Source organism: Astatotilapia calliptera, chromosome 16 (genome assembly GCF_900246225.1).
Source record: "Astatotilapia calliptera chromosome 16, fAstCal1.2, whole genome shotgun sequence".
Classification (NCBI taxonomy): domain Eukaryota; kingdom Metazoa; phylum Chordata; class Actinopteri; order Cichliformes; family Cichlidae; genus Astatotilapia; species Astatotilapia calliptera.
The window spans coordinates 22,500,308-22,521,236 of NC_039317.1; the positions used below are offsets into that span (position 1 = coordinate 22,500,308).

The 20,929-nt window shown below is 38.1% G+C and overlaps 1 protein-coding gene across 2 annotated transcripts in view; it reads left to right on the forward strand.

Annotated features, from left to right (window-relative positions):
• Positions 1-20,929, forward strand: part of abca12 (ATP-binding cassette, sub-family A (ABC1), member 12) — a 58,178-nt gene that overhangs the window by 3,234 nt on the left and 34,015 nt on the right. Inside the window, exons 4-31 of one of the 2 annotated variants that reach the window (XM_026144647.1) lie at positions 177-312; positions 939-1,057; positions 1,156-1,223; positions 1,660-1,830; positions 2,024-2,217; positions 2,507-2,625; positions 2,714-2,817; positions 3,746-3,892; positions 4,200-4,366; positions 4,561-4,694; positions 5,267-5,397; positions 5,582-5,746; positions 5,986-6,194; positions 6,445-6,578; positions 7,091-7,199; positions 7,636-10,230; positions 11,229-11,341; positions 11,585-11,643; positions 11,836-11,984; positions 13,047-13,177; positions 13,388-13,530; positions 14,841-15,008; positions 15,183-15,397; positions 16,449-17,378; positions 17,567-17,673; positions 18,806-18,912; positions 19,929-20,128; positions 20,392-20,468. In XM_026144647.1, the coding sequence (XP_026000432.1) occupies positions 177-312; positions 939-1,057; positions 1,156-1,223; positions 1,660-1,830; positions 2,024-2,217; positions 2,507-2,625; positions 2,714-2,817; positions 3,746-3,892; positions 4,200-4,366; positions 4,561-4,694; positions 5,267-5,397; positions 5,582-5,746; positions 5,986-6,194; positions 6,445-6,578; positions 7,091-7,199; positions 7,636-10,230; positions 11,229-11,341; positions 11,585-11,643; positions 11,836-11,984; positions 13,047-13,177; positions 13,388-13,530; positions 14,841-15,008; positions 15,183-15,397; positions 16,449-17,378; positions 17,567-17,673; positions 18,806-18,912; positions 19,929-20,128; positions 20,392-20,468 (7,101 nt within the window). The remainder of the gene's footprint in view (positions 1-176; positions 313-938; positions 1,058-1,155; positions 1,224-1,659; positions 1,831-2,023; positions 2,218-2,506; positions 2,626-2,713; positions 2,818-3,745; positions 3,893-4,199; positions 4,367-4,560; positions 4,695-5,266; positions 5,398-5,581; positions 5,747-5,985; positions 6,195-6,444; positions 6,579-7,090; positions 7,200-7,635; positions 10,231-11,228; positions 11,342-11,584; positions 11,644-11,835; positions 11,985-13,046; positions 13,178-13,387; positions 13,531-14,840; positions 15,009-15,182; positions 15,398-16,448; positions 17,379-17,566; positions 17,674-18,805; positions 18,913-19,928; positions 20,129-20,391; positions 20,469-20,929) is intronic. The other variant, XM_026144648.1, reaches the window with a different exon arrangement.

The window sequence follows — 20,929 nt, forward strand, 5'->3', positions numbered from 1 at the left end:
TATCAGATATCCTATTGTCGTTCACATTATTATCTTGAATTGATGTCATTTTTAAAGCTTCTGAACTATCTGCATTTGCCAAATGCATGCAATTACGTACCTAGAAACAATTCTTAATGAATATGACATTTTCCAGTGTCATCACTACAGCAAAACCTTTATCATATCTCCTCTAGGTTATGTGGGTCCCCGAAACCTCCCCAGCACAGGCTTATTTCCTTTCCTCCAGACCCTCATGTGCAACACAGATAGCAGTTGCCATAACACATCTCGCCTGGTAGAACCAACAACATCAAAGTCGAGGAAAGCAAGGTACCTTCTTCGTCAGTATACTCAGTGTATATACAGTCAATGTATATAATCTGCAATCTAAGTGCTAAAACATATTTACAAATTGCATATTTACTGCAACTATGATTTAAGTCAATAACCCTTCATATATTATTGTTTAAAACTACATTTTGAACTCTGCTGACTTTAAATCACATGGTCCCTGTGTCTCAGAGGAGGGACGCACCTTAGGATCACAGCATCACGTGACATGATTAGTCAGTGTGTGATCATGAAAATTTGGCAACAACAGACTTTTCCCTGTGGAGGAAGGGAAGGATCTTAACCCTTACCTATCACATTACACGTGCTAACAAATGCCATTATCTGGAAGCTTCTTTGATTTAAATTCCCTGAACTGGAATGTCAATGGCTGCTAGAAGAACCTGTTTGTCTACTTCTTATCTACCAGTACATTTTACTTAGGCTTCATTTCAGGGAACAAGAATATTGTAATGCATGGTCAAAATCAAGCGCCTTAAACACAGAAACAAAAGGTATTTTTAATTTAAGACAGAAAGATGAAACCTTTAGCACTAAAAGGGTCCTAAATGCATCTAATAGAATATATTTACTACCTCACCTGCCCTGTTATACCTGTACCACAGGTCTGTGACAGAGAGTTCTCCACTGGAGAGTCTTGGTCAAGTGGGGGATTTTCTTAACCTTCTCCCCAACAACTTCACCAATGATCATGCAGAACTGTTTAAACTGCTGGACAATTTGGGTACGTTGCTCAACTAACATAATCACTTTGATCTAAATGGTTATCTAGTATTTATCAAAGTCCTGCAGTTTTTCACAATATCTTTTTGCTTTTTAAAGGCACATCTCACCATGGAAGTCCTAAAAATGCTCCTGTAACGACTTTCTTCAACAGTACCAAAGATCAGGTGGGTATTGTGGAGAAATAAAAGAAGATACAAGGGTTCTCAGTACTAGTACAGTTTGTATTAAGAGCTGATTGATAGCATCTTCAGTCAAGTTTGAAAATGATCCTGTAGGTCCTGTAGATCATAGTCAAACCTCAAGGTTGCATTGCAGCAATGGCTACAAAACATGTACTGCATTTATTTACTAAGCACACTTATACTTATTTATGTTGTTACTAAACGTATACCCAGTCCAAGATTTGAAAGATAACTAGATAGATAGATAAATTTATGTGTCAAAAATATTCAGTTTCCCCTACAACCATGCTGCTGTTACTGACTAAATTTGGAGATATTGCATTTACAATTTCTAATAATGTTGTGTTAGCAGACCAGTTGTATATTTGCTAGTAATAATAACAACAACATGCATTCACCTAAACTGCATTTCTTGCAGGAGAACCTGGATAACATGCTTGAGTCAGCCAACCTGTTAAAGAGGGCCATTTGCACTGTGACTCTGCCCATGCTGAACGAAAGCTCGCTAGATGTTTTCACCAATGCTGTGTTCACTTTCTGCAAGACCAATAACACAGTGTTCGAAGTCTCACTCTATACAGTCAATCAGGTATATTTTTGTGTTTGCACTTGATCCTATACATTTTGTGAAATATAGGCCCATGTATGTTAGGTCGGCTTTAGTCAGCACACTGCAATGACACTAACCAAATGTATTCTTTTCTATTTGTTTTGTGTTTAGTATTTTTTGTAATTGAATCTTGCTTTAGGAGGCTTAGATACTTTCTCTGTCTGGTTGTCAGATACTTGAAGAATGGATGCTGACCCAACCAGAGGAATTGATGGAGGTGGCATGGGTGACAGTGACATTCCTCAATCAGCTGCAAAATGACAGCTTGCTATGGGACCGTCTTCTAGCTCTTCCTCAGCTCTTTTCAGATGGTTCTGTTGACCAAATGCTGAGAACACTGGAAGACATACTCAAGCACCTACAGGGGTAAAGTATTTTCAGTGATGAAACAGTTTTTAAAAAATAAATGAAGGTAGCGGAAGTAAGGGGTTAACGTAGTATGTCAGATTATTTTAAAGAATGGAATAGCAAAATCAAACCATATTTAGTAAAAAATAACATATCAGTACCTATTAGTGGTCAATAAAAGCTTGAAAACTGGTGAATTCAGCTTAGAAGTACTCTTGATATTGCCTTTCACTTTTTTAAACTATATTTCCAGTCCATACTATATTTTGGACTTGAAGATTTAATGCTTCTGAAATTGTCTCTTTAGTGATGCATATACCATGGAGGAAGATTTCCCTGAGACCAGTGGCCCGCTCTCCAAGTATGATTCATTTCTTGCTGAAGCCATCAGAGTGATCACCTATATCAATCATTGGCCTGGCAAAAGTAACTATGGACCATTTGCTTTACTGTAAATACTCTATGTATCACCCATGTCTGCTAATATCTGACAGTGTGCTTGAATTCTTCATAGATGTCACCATTCCCCTTGGAAAACTGGTCACAAATGACTCACTAGGAACAACGGTGAAATTCCTCGTAGAAAATGTTTTGGATTATGAGATACCACTGGATAAGGTATGCATTATCACGCAACAGTTCAGTAAACAGTACTATGCAAAGAAATAGCAATGCCACAGAAGGCAGTTCCTTTCATGTGAAAAAAGGTAATAGCAAAAGAGTTCTACATGTGCCTTTCAATACATTGCACATTAAATATTTTTAGTTATAAGGTTAAAAAAAGTCATCATCTCTTTCTTCAGGGTCATTAAGCTGGTCTTAGGGATTTAAATTCTAATAAGGAAGTTATTTATGCAACAACAACAGTTCCACAAAGAGGGTTGTGAGGGTTGTGTACGATTCATTTACACATTTACACAGACACATCCTGTTAAACTTTTACTTTCTTGTCTTTACTGAACAGTGGTAACTCATATGAAGAGATTTTACGTGAGAATGTCAGAGCAATGGTACAAATCCAAGTTCAGGAAAGTCATTTATTCAAACCACATATTTAAACCAACAACAAAATATTTTAACACAGTTAAGAAGCTTGCAGGGAGTAGTTGTCCACTCACTTTTACAAACACATATGAAGTACAACTGTTTTTCTCTTAGTAATTTGAATTTCTGGCTTTATTTTTAGCTGAAAGTCTGGTTGTTCCAAAGTGCTCACAAAACATTTCCTGGAAACTGAATTTCACAATGGGAATTAGAAAACAAGATTCAAATGAGGGAAAACAGAGACATAAAATTTGCATGTAGAGCAATTAAACATTTTGATAAGTAATATAGTGACTGTATTTGTTTTTGCTCCTTAAAGTGATATTACTCTCTATCAGACTATACTATAGACAGAATATGCAACTACCGGTATTAAGGATACTGCCTAACATTAGCTAAGTTAAAATTGTCTAAAGCATATTCCAGTTAAAGAACCCACTTAAAGCTAACATATATATTTACTTTTTTGGTTAACACTATCATCTCTCCATGACCATTGTAGGCTTTCGGCCTGATGTTGGACAAAGATCTGGTGCGTTCTTATCTGTGTGATAACAGCAGCAACATCTTGTGGTCAGCAACAGCATGCAGCTCAGGAATTGTGGACAAGGTTCTAAGCATGATCAGCACAGAAAAGGTGGCAAGACAGGTAGGCTAATGTTATTAGCATTAACAGAGAGAATCACATATATAAGAAATAAAATTTTCTTTTAATTCCTTTTCCATTGTTTTGATTGTTTTTTAAAATTGTTCCATATGCTCCCAACTTGCTTTCCCAATGCGACTTACGATTAAGAGCATGCCAAATAATTATTTGATGACATTCGAAATGCTTTCGTGATAGTAAGAAGCAACCACATCTTCCAGTCCACACCTGCACAGAAACCTCAACGGTATTCAGTTGGCAGTGGCTTTACAATATTGATGTTTTGATGAGATTCATGTTTCGTTCCCAGGTTTTCCTGGCCTGGATTAAGGAGGTTGCTAAACATGACGTGCTCTTTGCCAGAGGACTGGTCTACAATCTGACTGGATATTTCTCTTCAGGAGAATCTGAAGCCTCCAACATCACAAGGACCAGGCGCAGCTCAGATACAGAACCACAAAACGCAGAGGAAGAGCTGTGAGTACAGTGTTTTCTCCAATTTAAATAATACTAGTAGAAAATCAATTGAAGCTAAAATGACTGTTCTTCTTACCTTTGATCTGAAGCTGATAAAACTTTCGTATTACTTATTTGTTCTGCTAGTTCTCCTGTGATTCTTGTAATTTTGATGTCTTGTGCTTTAAGCTGAGTCTTATCATTTGCTTTGTTAGGTTTCTGAACATCGGTCAGGCAGCATTGGAGCTTGTACAAAATGTGCCTGAGGTGAATACGGTTGTCCAGGGCATCCTCAGAACTGGTTATCAGTCCATGAAGCTAGCGTCAGAGACCATTGACATGCTAAAAGGTATGACAACAAAGCATCATGTCCATAGTGAGGTCTCACCTGTGAGAGCATTTATTTGAAAATTAACATTACGGTGAATGTTTCACTTTTATTTCCAGCACTATTAAAATGGCTTTCCAATCATTATTGGTGATTCTTATACATCCAACAGGGAAACATAAACTAAAATAAAAATAAAAGACATGGGCTGTAAGAATGTCAGGTTTATAAAGAGAGCAGCATTTGAGAAATAGAGAAGCTTGTGCACTCAGCGGACATTTTGCTTTATCATCAGTTGCGTTACACAATACATACCAAAGACATGAATGGAAAAAGTTCACACCCTTTCTCATGGGACTGATGAAAGATGAAATGTTGAACCCAATAAGATTAGTTAGCCTGTGGGAAAGTACACACACACACAAAACAACAAAACAAGCAAAACTGGACAAAACAACACTTGTACTGAAGTGATATGTGTGTCTTTTGTAACTTAACAAAGTGTCTAAACTAGGAAAAGTTACTGATTTTATGGCCTAATCCAAAAACCAATTTTCTCACTAAGTTGAGTTTGGTTTGTTTCTGTCTTGCAGACATTCTAGAAAATGTCCTGGAAGATGCTAATGACCTTCAAATGATTTATCATACGTTGCTGACAAACCAGTCCGAGTCACGCGCTTTGATGGACCGTGTCCTCAACAGTGTGATGGAAGTAGTTATGAAGGTATGTAGGATTTATGTTGACTGACCTTAACTTTTAGCCTGTGAACAGGTTCTGTGTCAAAATCTGGCATCTTACACATGTGATCTCCGCTGTCAGTTGAGCTTTTTATTGTCACTTCATACATTAAGTATCTCCCTCAAGGCTTCCGCAGTAAATCAGATGATGTGTTGTTCTGTTTTACCAGGTGATGTCGACTGAGGATGTAAAATGTGAAGAAGTTCTGGCTTCCTTGGACTGGCTGTTATCCATCAATAGCATAAAAACTGAAGTATGGACAGCACTGATCTGCCCCAACAACGGGAATCTGCAACAAGCTTTGCTGATGGACTGGGAGGACTTGATTAAAAAGGTAAAAATATATTTTATGTGCAATTTGTGGTCTAAAAAAATGCTATATTATGTAATAATTTTTTACTACATTATAAAAAATAAACTTACTCAAGTGAAAAGCAACAGATTCTTAACAAGGAAGGCTTAATCCTATAAATTAAAAAGTATAAATATGTTTTTTTTAAGGATTTATTAATTTATTTTGCTTTAACTGTTTAAAGAAACAATTTCTTATATTGTTCATATTATAATCCCCAGGGACAAGATCTGTACTCCATCCTAACAGGCGAAGCAGATTTCAACATAACACTTCCCATGATTCTGTCTGAGTGGCACGAGCTGTATGAGGAGAGCTTGGAGTTTGCTGAGATTTTGACCGAAATGACAGAAAAGCTGGATGAAGAATACTGGATGAACTGGATACCCGACAACAACACCCAGTTTGCTTCTGGAGCTCTTCAAAACAGGTCTTGACAAAGTGTTCATTTTCTACTTGGATAACAACATAGCATAACAAACTTAGCACATAAGAAACAGGCCTAACATACGGGGGTTCTTTTGGTAACTAGATTTAAGTTTGATAAGACTGTGCAGATTTTCCCACTTTAGTAAATGTAATAGAAGAAAACAGATTTCAGATAATGTGCACAATGCTTTACAAGGTGTGTGTTATTACTTTACTGACTCAGACATGTTGTGATTTTTCTTTGCTTATAGTCTTGTGTGGTTTATGATCAGTCTTGGTGAAAGAATTGAAAATAGTGATCAGTGGCCACCGGTAAAGGACTACTTCCACATTGCTTACTGGATTTTGAACTACCACCCTGATGTCACCACTCAGCCAGCAAACTGTGAGTTCCTCTTCTCTTCTCTTCTCTTCTCTTCTCTTCTCTTCTCTTCTCTTCTCTTCTCTTCTCTTCTCTGAACTGAACTGAACTGAACTGAACTGAACTGAACTGAACTGAACTGAACTGAAAACTAACAATATACAAATATCATACAAATATATCTAAATACTGAAGAAGCTTGAACTGAAGCTTCTTCAGTTCAAAGTGAAGAAGCTTCTCAGATGAGAGGTGAAACGTCTTCAAGCAACTTAAAGAAGTCCAGACGCTTTTCTTTGCAAGCTCCTTTGACTACGATGACCTGGATGACTGAGAACCTTCACAGACATATTTTTAGACAATATGTGACTACTAAACTGTGTTCAACAAAAGAAAGGATTAAAGTTGTATTTTATTATAATTCTACAAATCAAAGGAGCTCAGTTACAAAATATATTTATTTAGTATACGTGTAAAAGCCTGTTAATCCGGTTTGTTCCAGTCAATGCAGCTAATTCCTAGCATGTGTTGCTTTGTAGGTTCTTTGAACAAGAACTTAGCCCTTCATTGTGACACTGGTTTCAACTGGCCACACTTTGTTCAAGCAATGACTCAGGCTCTGATGTCACCAAGTGATGCCCTTGTGAAGTAAGTGACAAAGATTTTTTAGTTTTGATTGAAATATACATGGAAATTTTATGCTTTAGAATTGAAGCATGTCTTCTGCTTTTTAAAAACATAATAATCAGTGTAGATAAAGAGATTTACGCTGTTCTGTTACCGTATGTTTGTTAAATAAGTAGCTACAGTGAGCTGCCTGTTTAACAAGCCAACAGGAATTGCTGTCGCACTGCCTTTTTGTAACTAGTAGCCTACAAAAAATGTTTTCTTAATGCGTGCTAGCATAACATGTTTGTCAGCACTTTAGTTTGATTACCATGTTTTTTGTAGTGACAACAACATTTCGTATTACAGTTAAATAGAAACGCTCAATTCTCTCTGTTATTTTTAATGTTACACATGCATTGCTTTCAGGACTTTATAAAGTTGGCATGTTCTGTTTTACTCTTCTGTTTCTCTGTAGCTGGCTCAAAGGATCTGTGAATCTACTGCAACATGTGTATGGTGAAATATATACAAATGAGACAGCTGTATATTTGAAACAGGAAATCAAAGGAGGTGATGCCCTCTCTGATTACCTGATTAATCTGATGTATAACCTGGATGAATTCCTCAGTACAATCTCCAAGCTTCCCAATCAAAACATCACTAACCCAGCTACCATGACTCTAAACATTCATGCCCTGTTAGAGTCCACGGGTTTGTCATCACTTGTTCCTCTGCTCAGCCAAGAGTCTCCGCTTAATGCCTCCACAATCCTTGCTGTAGCCTCCAAACTTGGCAGGTTAAACCAGCATATTTTTACCTTCAATGAAACAGACCCAACCTTGCCTGAACTGGAAAAGCTGATAAGGGAGTTCCTCTCTTTGGAGGGTAACCTCACATTGTATCTCCCAAACATCATGGGACACACTCTGCTTACCTATTCTGATTACTTCCATTCTGATGAAGTGGACAGTCTCATAAAAGCAATTGAGCCTTTCACCAACCAGACCTCAGTGGGTTTTGTAAAAGCCATCATCAGTGCTGTGGAGCAGTTCAAGACAGTGATGGACTCTCCAAATGGTGACCCAACTGAGATCATTCTTGGGTACGTCCGTCAGATTCAAGAGTTTGTGGTTTCCCTCTATAGGCTACGAAAAATTGAACATGTCGTGTTACCAAATGGCCAGTACAGCACGGCTCAAGTCACTGACCTCCACTTGCTTTCCATGGACTTTCTCAACCTCCTCACACCTGAGAGCCTGCAGAACCTCACTCAGGCTGGACCAGATGCTGCCCAGGACATTGTTATCCAGAAATTTGTAGCATTCCTGCCAAAGGAAATCCAAAGTGATGCTGCTCAGTTTCTTCAGGATTTCAAGGCTCTGCAGAGTAATATAACCAAATGCGCAGCAGGCGAGGACTGTCTGGCTGGATTTTCAGAAATCTCTAAATTTCTGGATCAGATATTAGACATGATGTTCACAGCCAATGGGACTGTCACCATCAAAATTGGTCCATTTGGTTTGGGGGATAAAGAATATGAAAACATAGCTTCGTTGGTTTTCTCATTGCTCCTGTCACCAAATGATACTGCCGCTCTGGAAACATTCAAGCAGACCCTCCAATTCATCAAAGTGGTCATGAATACACCAAATGTTACCGTGTCCGATGTCCAGAATGCCCTTACACAGACAAACCTAACCATTGAGGACCTAAATGCTATTGCCGAGCTAACTGGAGCTTCCAACATAAATAAACTCATGTCAAATATAATCGGGATTGCAAATGTTGAGAGCTGTTTTGAACCCCAGAATGACATCATGGTAACAACCAAGTGTGTTACGGGACTCATAGATATGTTCAGCAGCTTTCTGACACAGGTACCTTCTCTCCATAACAACACAGACATCCTCTCCCTCATCCCTGTAGTTGTCAATAAGACTATCAATGACTTCACCCAAGTTAACTTCAACTCCGGTCCTAACATGGTTCTTGTAGACAGCTTGAATCTCACCCTAACTAATATCAAGATGAGCCTAGACCAGAGCCACCTAAACACTCCAGAGATCATGAATGAAATAGAAGTGGTAGAGGGTCTGATACAGTTGATTGCCGACATGCAGCCAGTAAACACCTCCCAAATGACGGACCCTGTGCAAGTCCAGACAGTATATCTAAAGCTTATAGAATGGTACTTGAAACGGCTGGAAAACATCACCAGCGATAGTGCAACCGCAGAGCTCCTTCATCCTTTCTTTTCCATCACACAAATGCAAGTGGCATTACAGCTAGCACAGACAAATTTCTCTTTGTTTGTTAGTGACAAGGTCCAGTTCCTAATAAACAGCCTCCAAGGCCCAATAGATGGCACCGTTGTGACTGAAACTGGCCAGACAGCAATTGAGATTCTTCAGCATCTGTTGGACTTAATAGAGGTCAACCTTGAGTCATGGAATAACACTGAAGGCTCTGAACAGCACTTCGATGCAACCATTCTGCATTCCATGGCGCTCCAAATTAAGCAGTACCTTGGTCTCATTGAGAAGTGGATGACAGAGCCCGATGTCGCATTGCTCCTTAGCAGTATGATCCAATGGAAAAACTCCACCATTGCCACCCCTGTGACAGATCTCCAATACATCCTGCAGACAGTGGAAAATTTTCTCAGTGATGATCAGCTGGCCTACCTTTCCATAATAAACAATATCACAGAGTCTCTAAGCAAAGCTGTGATGGTGGCAGAGCAACAAGGCCTACAGGATGAAAGCTTCATAGCTGCCATTGTAGAAGTAGTGCAACATGTTATACAGATCCCAAACATTACTGTTATCCCACTGTCACAGCAAGATTTTCTGGAAATTGTCCAAGAGTCAGTAAATCTCATTGTCCAACGAAACATGAGCTTCGCTTCAGCTAAAAACATCTCCATCGTCATCCTGGAGAAAGTTGAGAGAATCATCCAACAAACTGTACCAGAAATGGTTGCAGAATACATGCTTGGCTCACTCAAGTTTGTAAAAACATATTTTGAGACCATCTCTGAAGCCAATGGACAAGACAGCCTGAATCAGATGTGAGTTTCGCTACTTTACTGTACACAATTACCATAATTTTGTAACAGAAGGGGCTCGAATGAGTACTCTTTAACAAATATGAATCATTTCAAAATAGCTTTAAGAATATGGATTGCTTTAAAATAATGCCTCACAAAAACTAATATATGATGTATTAAATGTAATAAAGCATTAGATCAGGGGTGTCAAACTCAAATACACAGTGGGCCAAAATTCAAGACTGGAACAAAGTTGCGGGCTAACGTTAATATTTATTGAAAAAAAAACTTCCTCCAGATATAAGAAGGAATCTTTTCTTATGGACTTAAATAAGTTTTGCTGGAAAACTGAATATGGGACAAGCAAAGCTTAATACTAAACAATATATATATTAGCTGTATAATACCAGTAGGCCAGCTCTAATAATAATTTGGTATGGCTTCGAGGGCCAAATGTAATTAGGCTGCGGGCCAAATTTGGCCCGCGGGCCAGAGTTTGACACCTATGCATTAGATGAACTAAAAGCATGCTTTTGATTTACTATAAAAAATAAACAAGTGCAGTAAGTATCACTTTGCTTTTCCAGCACCCAAAATTGCTTCAAATTAAAGTTCTTAATATATTTTTAGCTGCAACAGATGTTTTAGTCTATTTTTACTCTACAAAAGTAGTCTGTAGTAATACTCTGCTTTCAACCTATTGCAGTTCTCTGTGAAATTTAACAAATCTGATGTTTAATTTTTCTAAGGAAAATTTATAGGTCTAATTGTAGTTTAGATCTTCTCCAAAAGTTCTCTCTTATATTTTATTTTTATTTTTGTCAAATAAAAAGGTTATTTTAGGTACTAGGGATTTTACATGTACTTCTAATCCTTATTAATGCTCTGAGATAAAAATAAATAAATTAACAGAATGATTGCATGCATGCAGTTCTACTCTATGCAATCATTAGAGAACACAAAGAACATTTGATAAGACTTGTTAAGATCTGAAATCTTGATTTGCTTTGTTTCCTAAGAATTTTCAATGAAATGAAGACGCTGCAGAGCCTCCTGTCACAGCAATCCCCAGTCCAGCCCTACATTTCTGCCCTCATTAACATCACTCAGGTTATCTTGGAGTATGGCCAAGGCAAGTCAGCTTCTTAATACCACTGTAGGTGGACTGCATGTTAAATCCTGATGAAATCTGATTGAGTGGAGGTCATATTGTGCACTTCATCATTCCGGCATTTATGCCAAAAAGCCTAAGAACAAGAGTAGATCAAAGTACCACAATGCTTCTGATATATGTTGTAAGAGTTGGTCGTTCTGCTTGCAGTTCCACATCCACGAGGCCTGATGTGTGAGCACATTTTTTTTTTAATGATTTCAGGTAACATGAACCTCTGGGCAGGCTTTGAAAATGCATCAGCACAACAAATCATTCAGCAGGTAAAATGTCTGCACTTTTATTTTTATTTTATTATATGTCCGGTAAAATTAGTTTAACGTACATTTATATATTGAAAACATAACATCTAAAAGTGTTCAATTTAAAAATGACATTTAATTAATAATAATTTTATTAATAATAAAAACATCTCACGGGACTGCACACTTATTGTTGACACTTTTTATTATTAGTTGGGCAAACTTGTGAGCATGTTTTGGCCACTGGTTGCGGAAGGCACTGGCTCACATATGACTGCTCCATCCCTGGAGGCTTTTACTCAACTTGTTCCAGTCCTGGAGACCATATTAACTGGGAATGCAGACCAAGACACATGGAACAAGTAAGTGTAATTATCAGTGTAATGGTAACAATCCAAATGGCTTGTTGTTATACAGCAGTTTGATATTAAATTGCATACCTGATGTGTGTAGGAAGTAATTTTGTTTTACAGTTTACATACACTCATCATGGGCATAAATTTCATGGCACTTTCATGGCTTTTAATAATTTCTTTGAACTGTTGTTTTTCCAGAGTGTAACGATTGTACTGTGTACATTCTTATCCTTTTGATAAGAATCTTTGATTAACTTTGAAAAACAGGAATTGGGTGCACAAGATTGAATAAATATATATTTATTTCTATTGTCCATTTAACCCCAGTAATATTTTTGTTAAATGTGCCTTGGGAAGTTGCACCTCAACCAAATTTTAGTAGCAATCAATAAGCTTCTGGTCATAATTCTGGCTGGATATTTAACCACCTATCTTGGCAGAATTGGCAGAGTTCATTCAAATTGATGGCAGCAGGCTAATGTTATCCTGTTTTATTCATTCCAAAAACAATTTTTTTGTTTGGCATCATTCAACTTTTGGAGCATCAAAGATTTTGAAGGTAGTCCTCCTTCTTCATTATTCCATCTGTTTTGTTTAATGTATCAGTAGCAAAACCCCCATGATCCTATCACCAATATGCTTGAAAGCTGATAAAGATTTCTTAGGTTAGAAAACCTTTCTTTTACTACTCCAAACCCATTTAATGTTGGGGTGTCCAAATAGCTTGTGTGACCATAAAACATTTCTTTAGAAGGCATTTGACTTTTTCATTTGGGCAGCAACAGATTTCAAGATGTGTCAGTCCATGGCAATATAAATCTGGCTTCACTGTGGATAGTGATGTGGTTTCCAGTTCATGGCAGCCTTGAGTATTGGGGGTTTCCAGATTGATCTTTGAATCTGCACTTGTTTATATATGTAACAGTTCAAAGAAATCATTAAAAGCCCCAAATTACCCTGATGCCCACGATAATTTGACAGTAATTGTAACTTGCTTCACAGTAAAGACTGCCGCTCTGTTCTGTGATTACCCTAAACCATACCTAATATGTTACTAATTTGTTACAGGCTTGAACAGATGCTGGGAACCCTGTTGTCCACCCTTGAAGGAACAGAGTTATTGGACAATTTAATGTCTGTTATCCCACAGTTTGAAAAAATGGTTGGAACTTTAGTGGAGAACATCCAAGCTGGAAATGGTGAGAATGTTAAGGAAGAACATATAGTGCCAGCTTTACTTTTATTTACTTGTTCTTTAGACACAACTTATGACTAATGCAGCACATGCCAAGTAAGAGATAGTCATTTCCTGATATGTCTGCCACTTTTACTAATGTGCTGTATTGCTGCTGTTTTGTTTTGTTTTTTCAAAACTTGTGGGTCAAGCCATTTTGTCTTCTTCTTTTCAGTGATGATACAAAGCCTTCAAATTCCCATCCTGAACCTGATGAGAGAAGCTGCACAGTCTTTGAACAACACTCATTACAATTTTTCTGAAGTCCTGGAAAAATTTCAGGTTGCCATTGAAAGCACAGTGCGGGCGGCTCAGCAGGTCAGTGTTCTTGAAAGAATGCTTTTTAGACTTGCTGTATCATTCGTGCAAGTGTCTCCCTAGTCATCTGCCGGTATCTCATTTATGGAAATGTTTGCATGTGTATGTGTGTGCGTAATTGCACACAGCAATGTCTGTCTTCCTTCCTTCATCCTTGACAGAAGTTAAAACAGTGAGGCTGTGAGGTTTTTCTCTCTCTCTCGCTTCTTCTCTGTTCCGCTTCTCTGCATCAGAATTTGTTGAGTTATTTAACTTTCGTCAGAGTTAGACAGATGTAGACAGACAAGATTCTGATGCGATGACGCAGAAAACATTTAGCTATGGCTAACATCAGGGTAGAGTTGTTGACTATATATAAGCTTTGATATTTTTTCTTTTGTTATTTATGCCAGGTAGGCATTATATAGTCTTGCTGAACCACAAAATAACACACACAATAACAACTTGTCAGCGTATGACCCCCAAACTCGACTTCTAAGTCTTATAGTATATACTAGCCAGTTGATAATATCAACATATTTTGCCTAATCCAAGATACCTGTATCAGAATTGGTCTTTTTTAAAATGTTTTTTCAGCCTTGACTGAGAGATATTTGAAACACATAACTTGATTCATTGCAGGACAACTACTGTTGCGCTTGTTTGCAATGTGCTGCTCTCTTAAACTTGTGTCGCAGTAATGACTTGCCTTTTGAAAGCTGTATGTATATACTGATATCACTTAAATATCTATTGAGTTAATATGTTGATATAGCATTTCTAGCAGCTCTGTAAGCTTACTTAAATTAGTAGACTAAAATAAGCTAAAGGGGTAGTTTAACTTAATGTAACTTGAAAACAGCTAACAAGGAGAGAGGATACCTTTATCCATAGGTAACATCTCAAAAGCTCACAAATTGACATAAATTACAAACCATAAAATCACAAGATTATATTAAGCACATCTGCTGCTGACTTATTGACTGTACAGAAACAAGTATTGGTGTGTTGTTAATGCTTTCCTGGCATCAGTGCATATTTATGTATTCATATCATGTTAATTCCTGAAAATGCTACTGTTAGATTTGTTATTATAGCCTACCTTAACATTAATCCCTGTAATAGACTTTTGACGTGACAGAAACAGTTGCTGCTTTGTAAATACATTTTTTTTTAAAGAGCAGCTTGCTTGTGGGTGTGTACCAGTCTATTAAAAGTGAAAATATCTGTGTGAGACTTCTGACCTTTTCCTCATTTCTTCGTCTTAGTAACTGAACAGGTTTTTTCCAGTGCTTATGAAACACGTGACACATGTTTTTGTTTTGTTATAGGCTAATGGCACCTTGGAGTGCAGTGAAGTTCTCAAAGTGTGGGAGACAGTCAGTGAGGCTGCAGGGTTAAGCCCTAACACCATGGCTGTGTGGTGCAACATCAGCCTGAAGCCTGTTTTGGAGGCCTATGCTTCCGCACAGAATCTCTACTCCCAAATGAACATGAGTGTAAGTGTAAAAATGTCAAATTAAGTACTACTTAATTTCACTTGATAGTAAAATATATACCGCATTCACACTTGCAAGTACAATTAACAGTTTTACCACTTGGGGTCAGTGTTGACGCACGGAGAAAGTTGTTGATTGCTAATGGTCCCTCTCTGCTCTATGTTGTCTTTAAAGCAGATGATGGGACCAACCAATGTGAGCGACACAGCTGCTAGGATTGTAGAAACTGTAAAGTCACTCTACCAAGTCAACACTAACAACGTAATTGTGATAAATCAGTTTGTCATGAATTTCTCCAACCACATCTCAATGCTGGTAGAGCAGTCTATGAGTCCTGAGGAACAGCTTTACTGGCAAAACCAGCTCCAAGACATGCAGTTGCAAAACAGGTGAGCTACAGTCAGATAATTTCACTGCTATGTGCAGTGACCATGGTTTGCTATGTTTTAGAGGAAATGTTTTTTATGGTCAAAATGGTCAATCCATCGAATCACTAAGTGACTGTTGATGAGACATCACATCTAGCTGCATTTAGACTTTCAAAACTTACTTGAGGAGCAAACTGTTTTTATGACCACAGCAAGTATGAGGAATGAGAATCGTGTCATAGTTTTAAGAGTAATCCAAGCTTTCAGTAGATCACAATCGCAAGATACAATCATAACAAAATGTCGTACAGCCACGTTAGAAACCCCCTGAACATGGTATCTGAATGTGGAAATGTTCTTTACATTCCCACTAAATTCTGTTAACAGTCAATTTAATTTTTATAAAGAACCACAGAAAATGACTCACCTATAGTATACATGAACTCACCATGAACTTGCCACTCCATTTGGTATAACAGCATTATCCACGATGCTCCAGTCAAACCAATTTGATTCATACGTAATTACACAAGGATGTGAAGTGATCACATTTGCATTGAACTTGATTAATTTAATGCAAGCCTGCCTGAAAACTGGCAGGCTTGCACAGATAGCGGCTTAACTACAATTCAGCTAGCCGAGACATCCTCTTAAAATTGATTTCCATTTATATGCCAGCTGCTATAATGAGACCAGCGTGGTGATAAGGATCACATTTTGCATATCGCAGGGAATCAGTCAGGTCTTACTACATAAGTCATAGATCAGTGATCACAGTGGAAACACTCTACAGTCTTTTTCATCAAAGATGAAATGGGAAAAGGCTGATGAAGAGGAAATATGTCTTCTGTCTAAATCTGAATGTTATATCTAATCATAGTATTGAAAAGACCAATTCAAAAATCCGTTTCATTATATTCAGTGAGTATTTTGGCTTTCCAATAATCTCCAGATTTTGAACTCATGTTTATATTTTTTACATGAGACAGCTTACAGAGTCACAGTCACATAGACCATGTTTGATGTACTGTGCTGCTTAACCTGACATTCAGCCAAATTCTTTATTCTACAGTTTGTCTTCCATCAAAATGCTCTCAGATGAATTGCATAATGTGGCCCCCGCCTTGCAGCCCTACATGGAAGCTCTTGTGAACGCTACAGGCTATATCCTGGACAACTATCAACTACTTCAACAGAGCACATCAGCCGAGGAGCTCCTCAAAGAAGCAGCAATGCGCTTCCTTTCCTCTGCAAACATCTCCTCTTATGATATCTTCTCCATCCCAGCAGGGAACACAACTGCATCTCTTTACGACTTGACAACAGAAGTTATCAGACTGATGATTAACATTAAGGTATTTGGTGATGATCCTATGATTTACCAAGTCTTGAAGGAATTTTTGAGATCCAATGACACAAAATTGATAGCAGAGAAGGTGGCCGAGTTGTCTATGTGGTTACACTCCACCGAAGCATCTGGGCTAGACCTGCTGAGTGAGGCTCTGTTCAGATCCTATGACATCGTAAGGCCTGTCTTGTCTGCCCTGGCCAAGATGAACACAGACATGCAAGCAACGGTAGAGCTCCTGGAAGACTTAGTAGGAAACGTTATTGCTATGTTTAGGCAGTTGGTAAGCACCGGTAATGTTCCAGACCCAATGGTCCAACATTTGAGTGACTCAGAAATGACAGACGGTTACCACACACATTTGGTCAGACGCAGACGTGATGCCTCATTAATGATGACAACAGACCCGATGAATGACTTCATAGACCTGTTCTACATTGACTACCCAACCATGTTCAAAGCTCTGGCTGTCCCTCCTACAACACCAGAAATTATGGAAACAGCCCATGTGTTCTTTGCCAATCCCGATTTGAGCGTTGTGATGAAGGGAGCTACAAGTGGCATGCAGTGGGGCTTGAATGCCTCTCAAGAAGAGACCATTGATGCTGCACTTGGGGTACTCTCCTTCCTCACTCTCCCTGACGTCTTTGAAAAGTAAGTGTTATTTTTATGTCCTTCATTACAGCTTAAGGTATGACAAAAAAGAATGTATCTTGTGCACTATGTATGGTGAGATCTATATTTGTTCTAGCTTCTAGAAACTTTCAATTTAGTTTGTTTGCCTTATAGTCAACTATTTTAAAAGCCTCTGTTTAACAAACAGTCCTTCCTATTTCCTGTAGGTCGTCAATGGATCTCCTCAAGAATGTGGTGGATATGCTTCCCGATGCCTTACCATACTCCGCTGTGATTAAAAGTTTCACCAGAGCACTAGCCAATGAATCTCAAGGTAACTCAAGGGCTCAGTTCTTTTTGACCCAATCTGGACATTTACAGTCTTCTTTGTCCAAGAGGAGCATTATGATGAGAAATGCACATTTATTAGTTAAACTAAAGTGACTTTACAATTCTGACTCCAGAGTGAATCTCCTTTTATCCATGCTAAGTCTAATTGTTGCCATGCTGTCAAGCTCACGCTGATGCTTCAGCTTGTATTTACATACCTGCTGGGAAGGTATGTACATATAAGCAACAATCTGCTATTTAGAGCAATGCCACCCTTTTCTTCAGCTTTTATAGCTTTTGCGAGACCACAGCAAGACGAGAATATATTTTGCCAATGCTGTTGCTATTGTATACATGATTAAAGTATTGCAAAATTAATTCTGGAGATATGAGGAATAAGACTTCACACCAGCTTAGCTTGAGCTCCCAAAGAGCCCAAGGCCATATGGCCATTCTCCAGCAGAAAGCCACTCAGCACCTTTTTAAATCTCATTAGCAAAGTAGAATTCAATCACTTATCCTGTCCGCCCTCGCTAAACGTCTCCCCTCACACTCGCACAAGTGGACATCTATGACCTCCTTTTAATTTGCATCTGTGCTTGTGTGATAATGTTTTTAGTGCATAGAATCACTTTGTAAGCAGCAGCAGCTTCACTTCTCTGCAGCCCTACTCATATTTACTCATACACACACACACACACACACAGATGCACTCACACACAGTGCACTGTTGTAATTGCAAAGGCCTGTAGATGTTTAGCAGCCTGAGATTAAACATCAACATTGTCTAATTTTGGACTAATTAAATATTCTGTCATCATATCTTGCTGCCTGAGGTGGTGCCTTTCTTAGGGCTTGTCAGATGTGTTTTAATGCACGACAGCATCTAGTACTGCTGGCCCTTCTGGCCCCATCAGTCTAGTACAGGGTTTCACTTTAAGCACATCATTTGCTGCTTGCTGCCTGATGACGATGCCCCGTAATGGTGCAAGTTGTAATGAAGCCCAGTGGGATGTCATGTTATTCTGTCACCTTACAGACCTTACTCCCTAAGACTACAAACTCTAATAGCATCCCTCTCACTTTCATTTTCCCCTTCCCTTTCTCGCTTTCTCTCTCTCACTCACTGTTCACAGAGAACCTGATGCTCGTGCAGCAGATCATCAAAACAGCTAGTCAGCTTTTCCAGACCCTCCCAACAGACCCACAGTTTAAAGAAAATCTAGACCTCCTGAGATACCTGGTTTGTGACTTAATTACTCTGATTGCACACATTTATCATTAAAACAAAATGTAAAATAATAACTCACAACTGAAAATTACAGATGCTCGCTGCTTCAAAAAGCAAAACAAGTGTCTAGGTTCTTTCTTATAATTTAGAGATTAAGATCGTATGTGAGAAATTGGTAACACGATTAAAAAGTTGTTACTATACTTGAGATTCCCAGGGTTTTATTCCTTTTACATTGTGGAAAATACTTGAATATAATAGGTTGCATTGTGTGCTACCAATTAATAATTTTTATTTGCTTGGAAAACTTGGCATGCCAAATTTGTTCCTGCTGCACGTTCCATTAGCTAACCCTGGTTATGTGATAGCTTGTAATTCAAAACCTGGTTGAGAATCCTAATTACACTAACTAAAAGGTAATTATGAGGTAAGTCATAATTATACATGCTGTTACATCCCGAAGATGAGGTGGAAGCAGTGTGTTTCCATGGAAAACACTGTGTGGGTTTTTATATATTTTACTAACAGATGATTTAATTAGAACTACTTAAAATGTATATCCTTTTGTTATTGCAGACCTCACACATATAGTCTCACTTGCGCTGTATATACCTATGGAAATATAGTTTTTAATTTGATTCTTTATTTAGCTGAAGCCTACCTTCCCAGAGAGACCTGTGCAAACTTATTAAACTGCTGAGTTTAATAAGAAGCCACAGCATTGACATCAGTATTCCACAAAAATAGCACTGAAACACTTTGAACAAGCCCTGTTTTTTTAAGGCTAATAGTGAAGCTATCTCAAATGAATATCACAGCAAAACGGGTAATAGACACGCCTGTCCACCATGTACATTTCACACTTGCCTCTCCAAAGTGTGAAATGTACACGTATGCAGAAGTTGCAGTAAAGCAGAGGGAGTTTTTTTTTTTTCAAGCAAACATGAAAATAATCATACTAAAGGGTTTAAACAAACATGAAAATCAAACTCGTCATTGCACTTCATAATGTGACTGATTTCTTACAGGTGTGTTTGTTAGAGGATACAGAGACTGTACACCTCCTGATGCAGAGCCTCAACATAGAGTCCGGTCAGCTTTGTCACACTTTCTTGCCCAGCCTAGAGGTCATAATTGAGGGTCTGGTGATGAACACAACATCTCTGGTTGATATCTTCTATCAAACTGTAATTGGGGACCCCAGGAGCTACAATGTCCACACAGACTGGTACAAAGATGTCATCATACTTCTAAGTTTTTATTTCAACGGTTTTCCTAGCAGAGAGTAGCACTTTCTTCAAAGAAAGCTGCTTTTGCAATTGACTAGTGGTTTATCTACCATTTAATTTCCAAAATACGTTGTATCACTGAATTGTCCAAGCTCTGTTTGGATAGTATTGAGGTCTGGAAAATTACATTTATATATATATATTTGTATATTTTCATTTATTGCTCAAATTGGGTTTGTCTGTTTTCTGTTTGTGATAACAGGTCTAGTGTGCTGAGCCAAAATCTGGGCTTTAACATCAGCAGCGTGAGCTCTCTCAACATTAACGGCACTTCCTCAAGTGAGATATTTCTTTATGTTGCAATAGTTTAAGAATTTTGCACCTTAAAATTTTTTATATGGAAGAAGGAAAGTTTCTAAGTAAAATTATATATACATTTTGTCCTAAATTAGGCGTATTGTGACCGAGAAGTATATTTCGAACTGTCAGAATTAAAAATGTAAACTTTTAGTCATGTATTATTATTTGTTTCTTCCTTGTTGTAGATATTAAACAAAATACTAATTTTAGCTCACCCTTCGCTCATTTCCATCTGATGCCACCACTTTGTCTTTCCGTTGACCAATTTTTCCACTGTTCGTATTTGTTGCTCGTGTAAACATCAAACCCACCATCTCACTGAGTGTGACTGGCTTGAAACCAGGTCTATATTTTTAAACATGTTTTTTTCAAAATATTTAAAAACATCTACGAGGAATTGTGAGGCTCCTGCATTGATTAGACAGTGCCTGTGTTCCTCT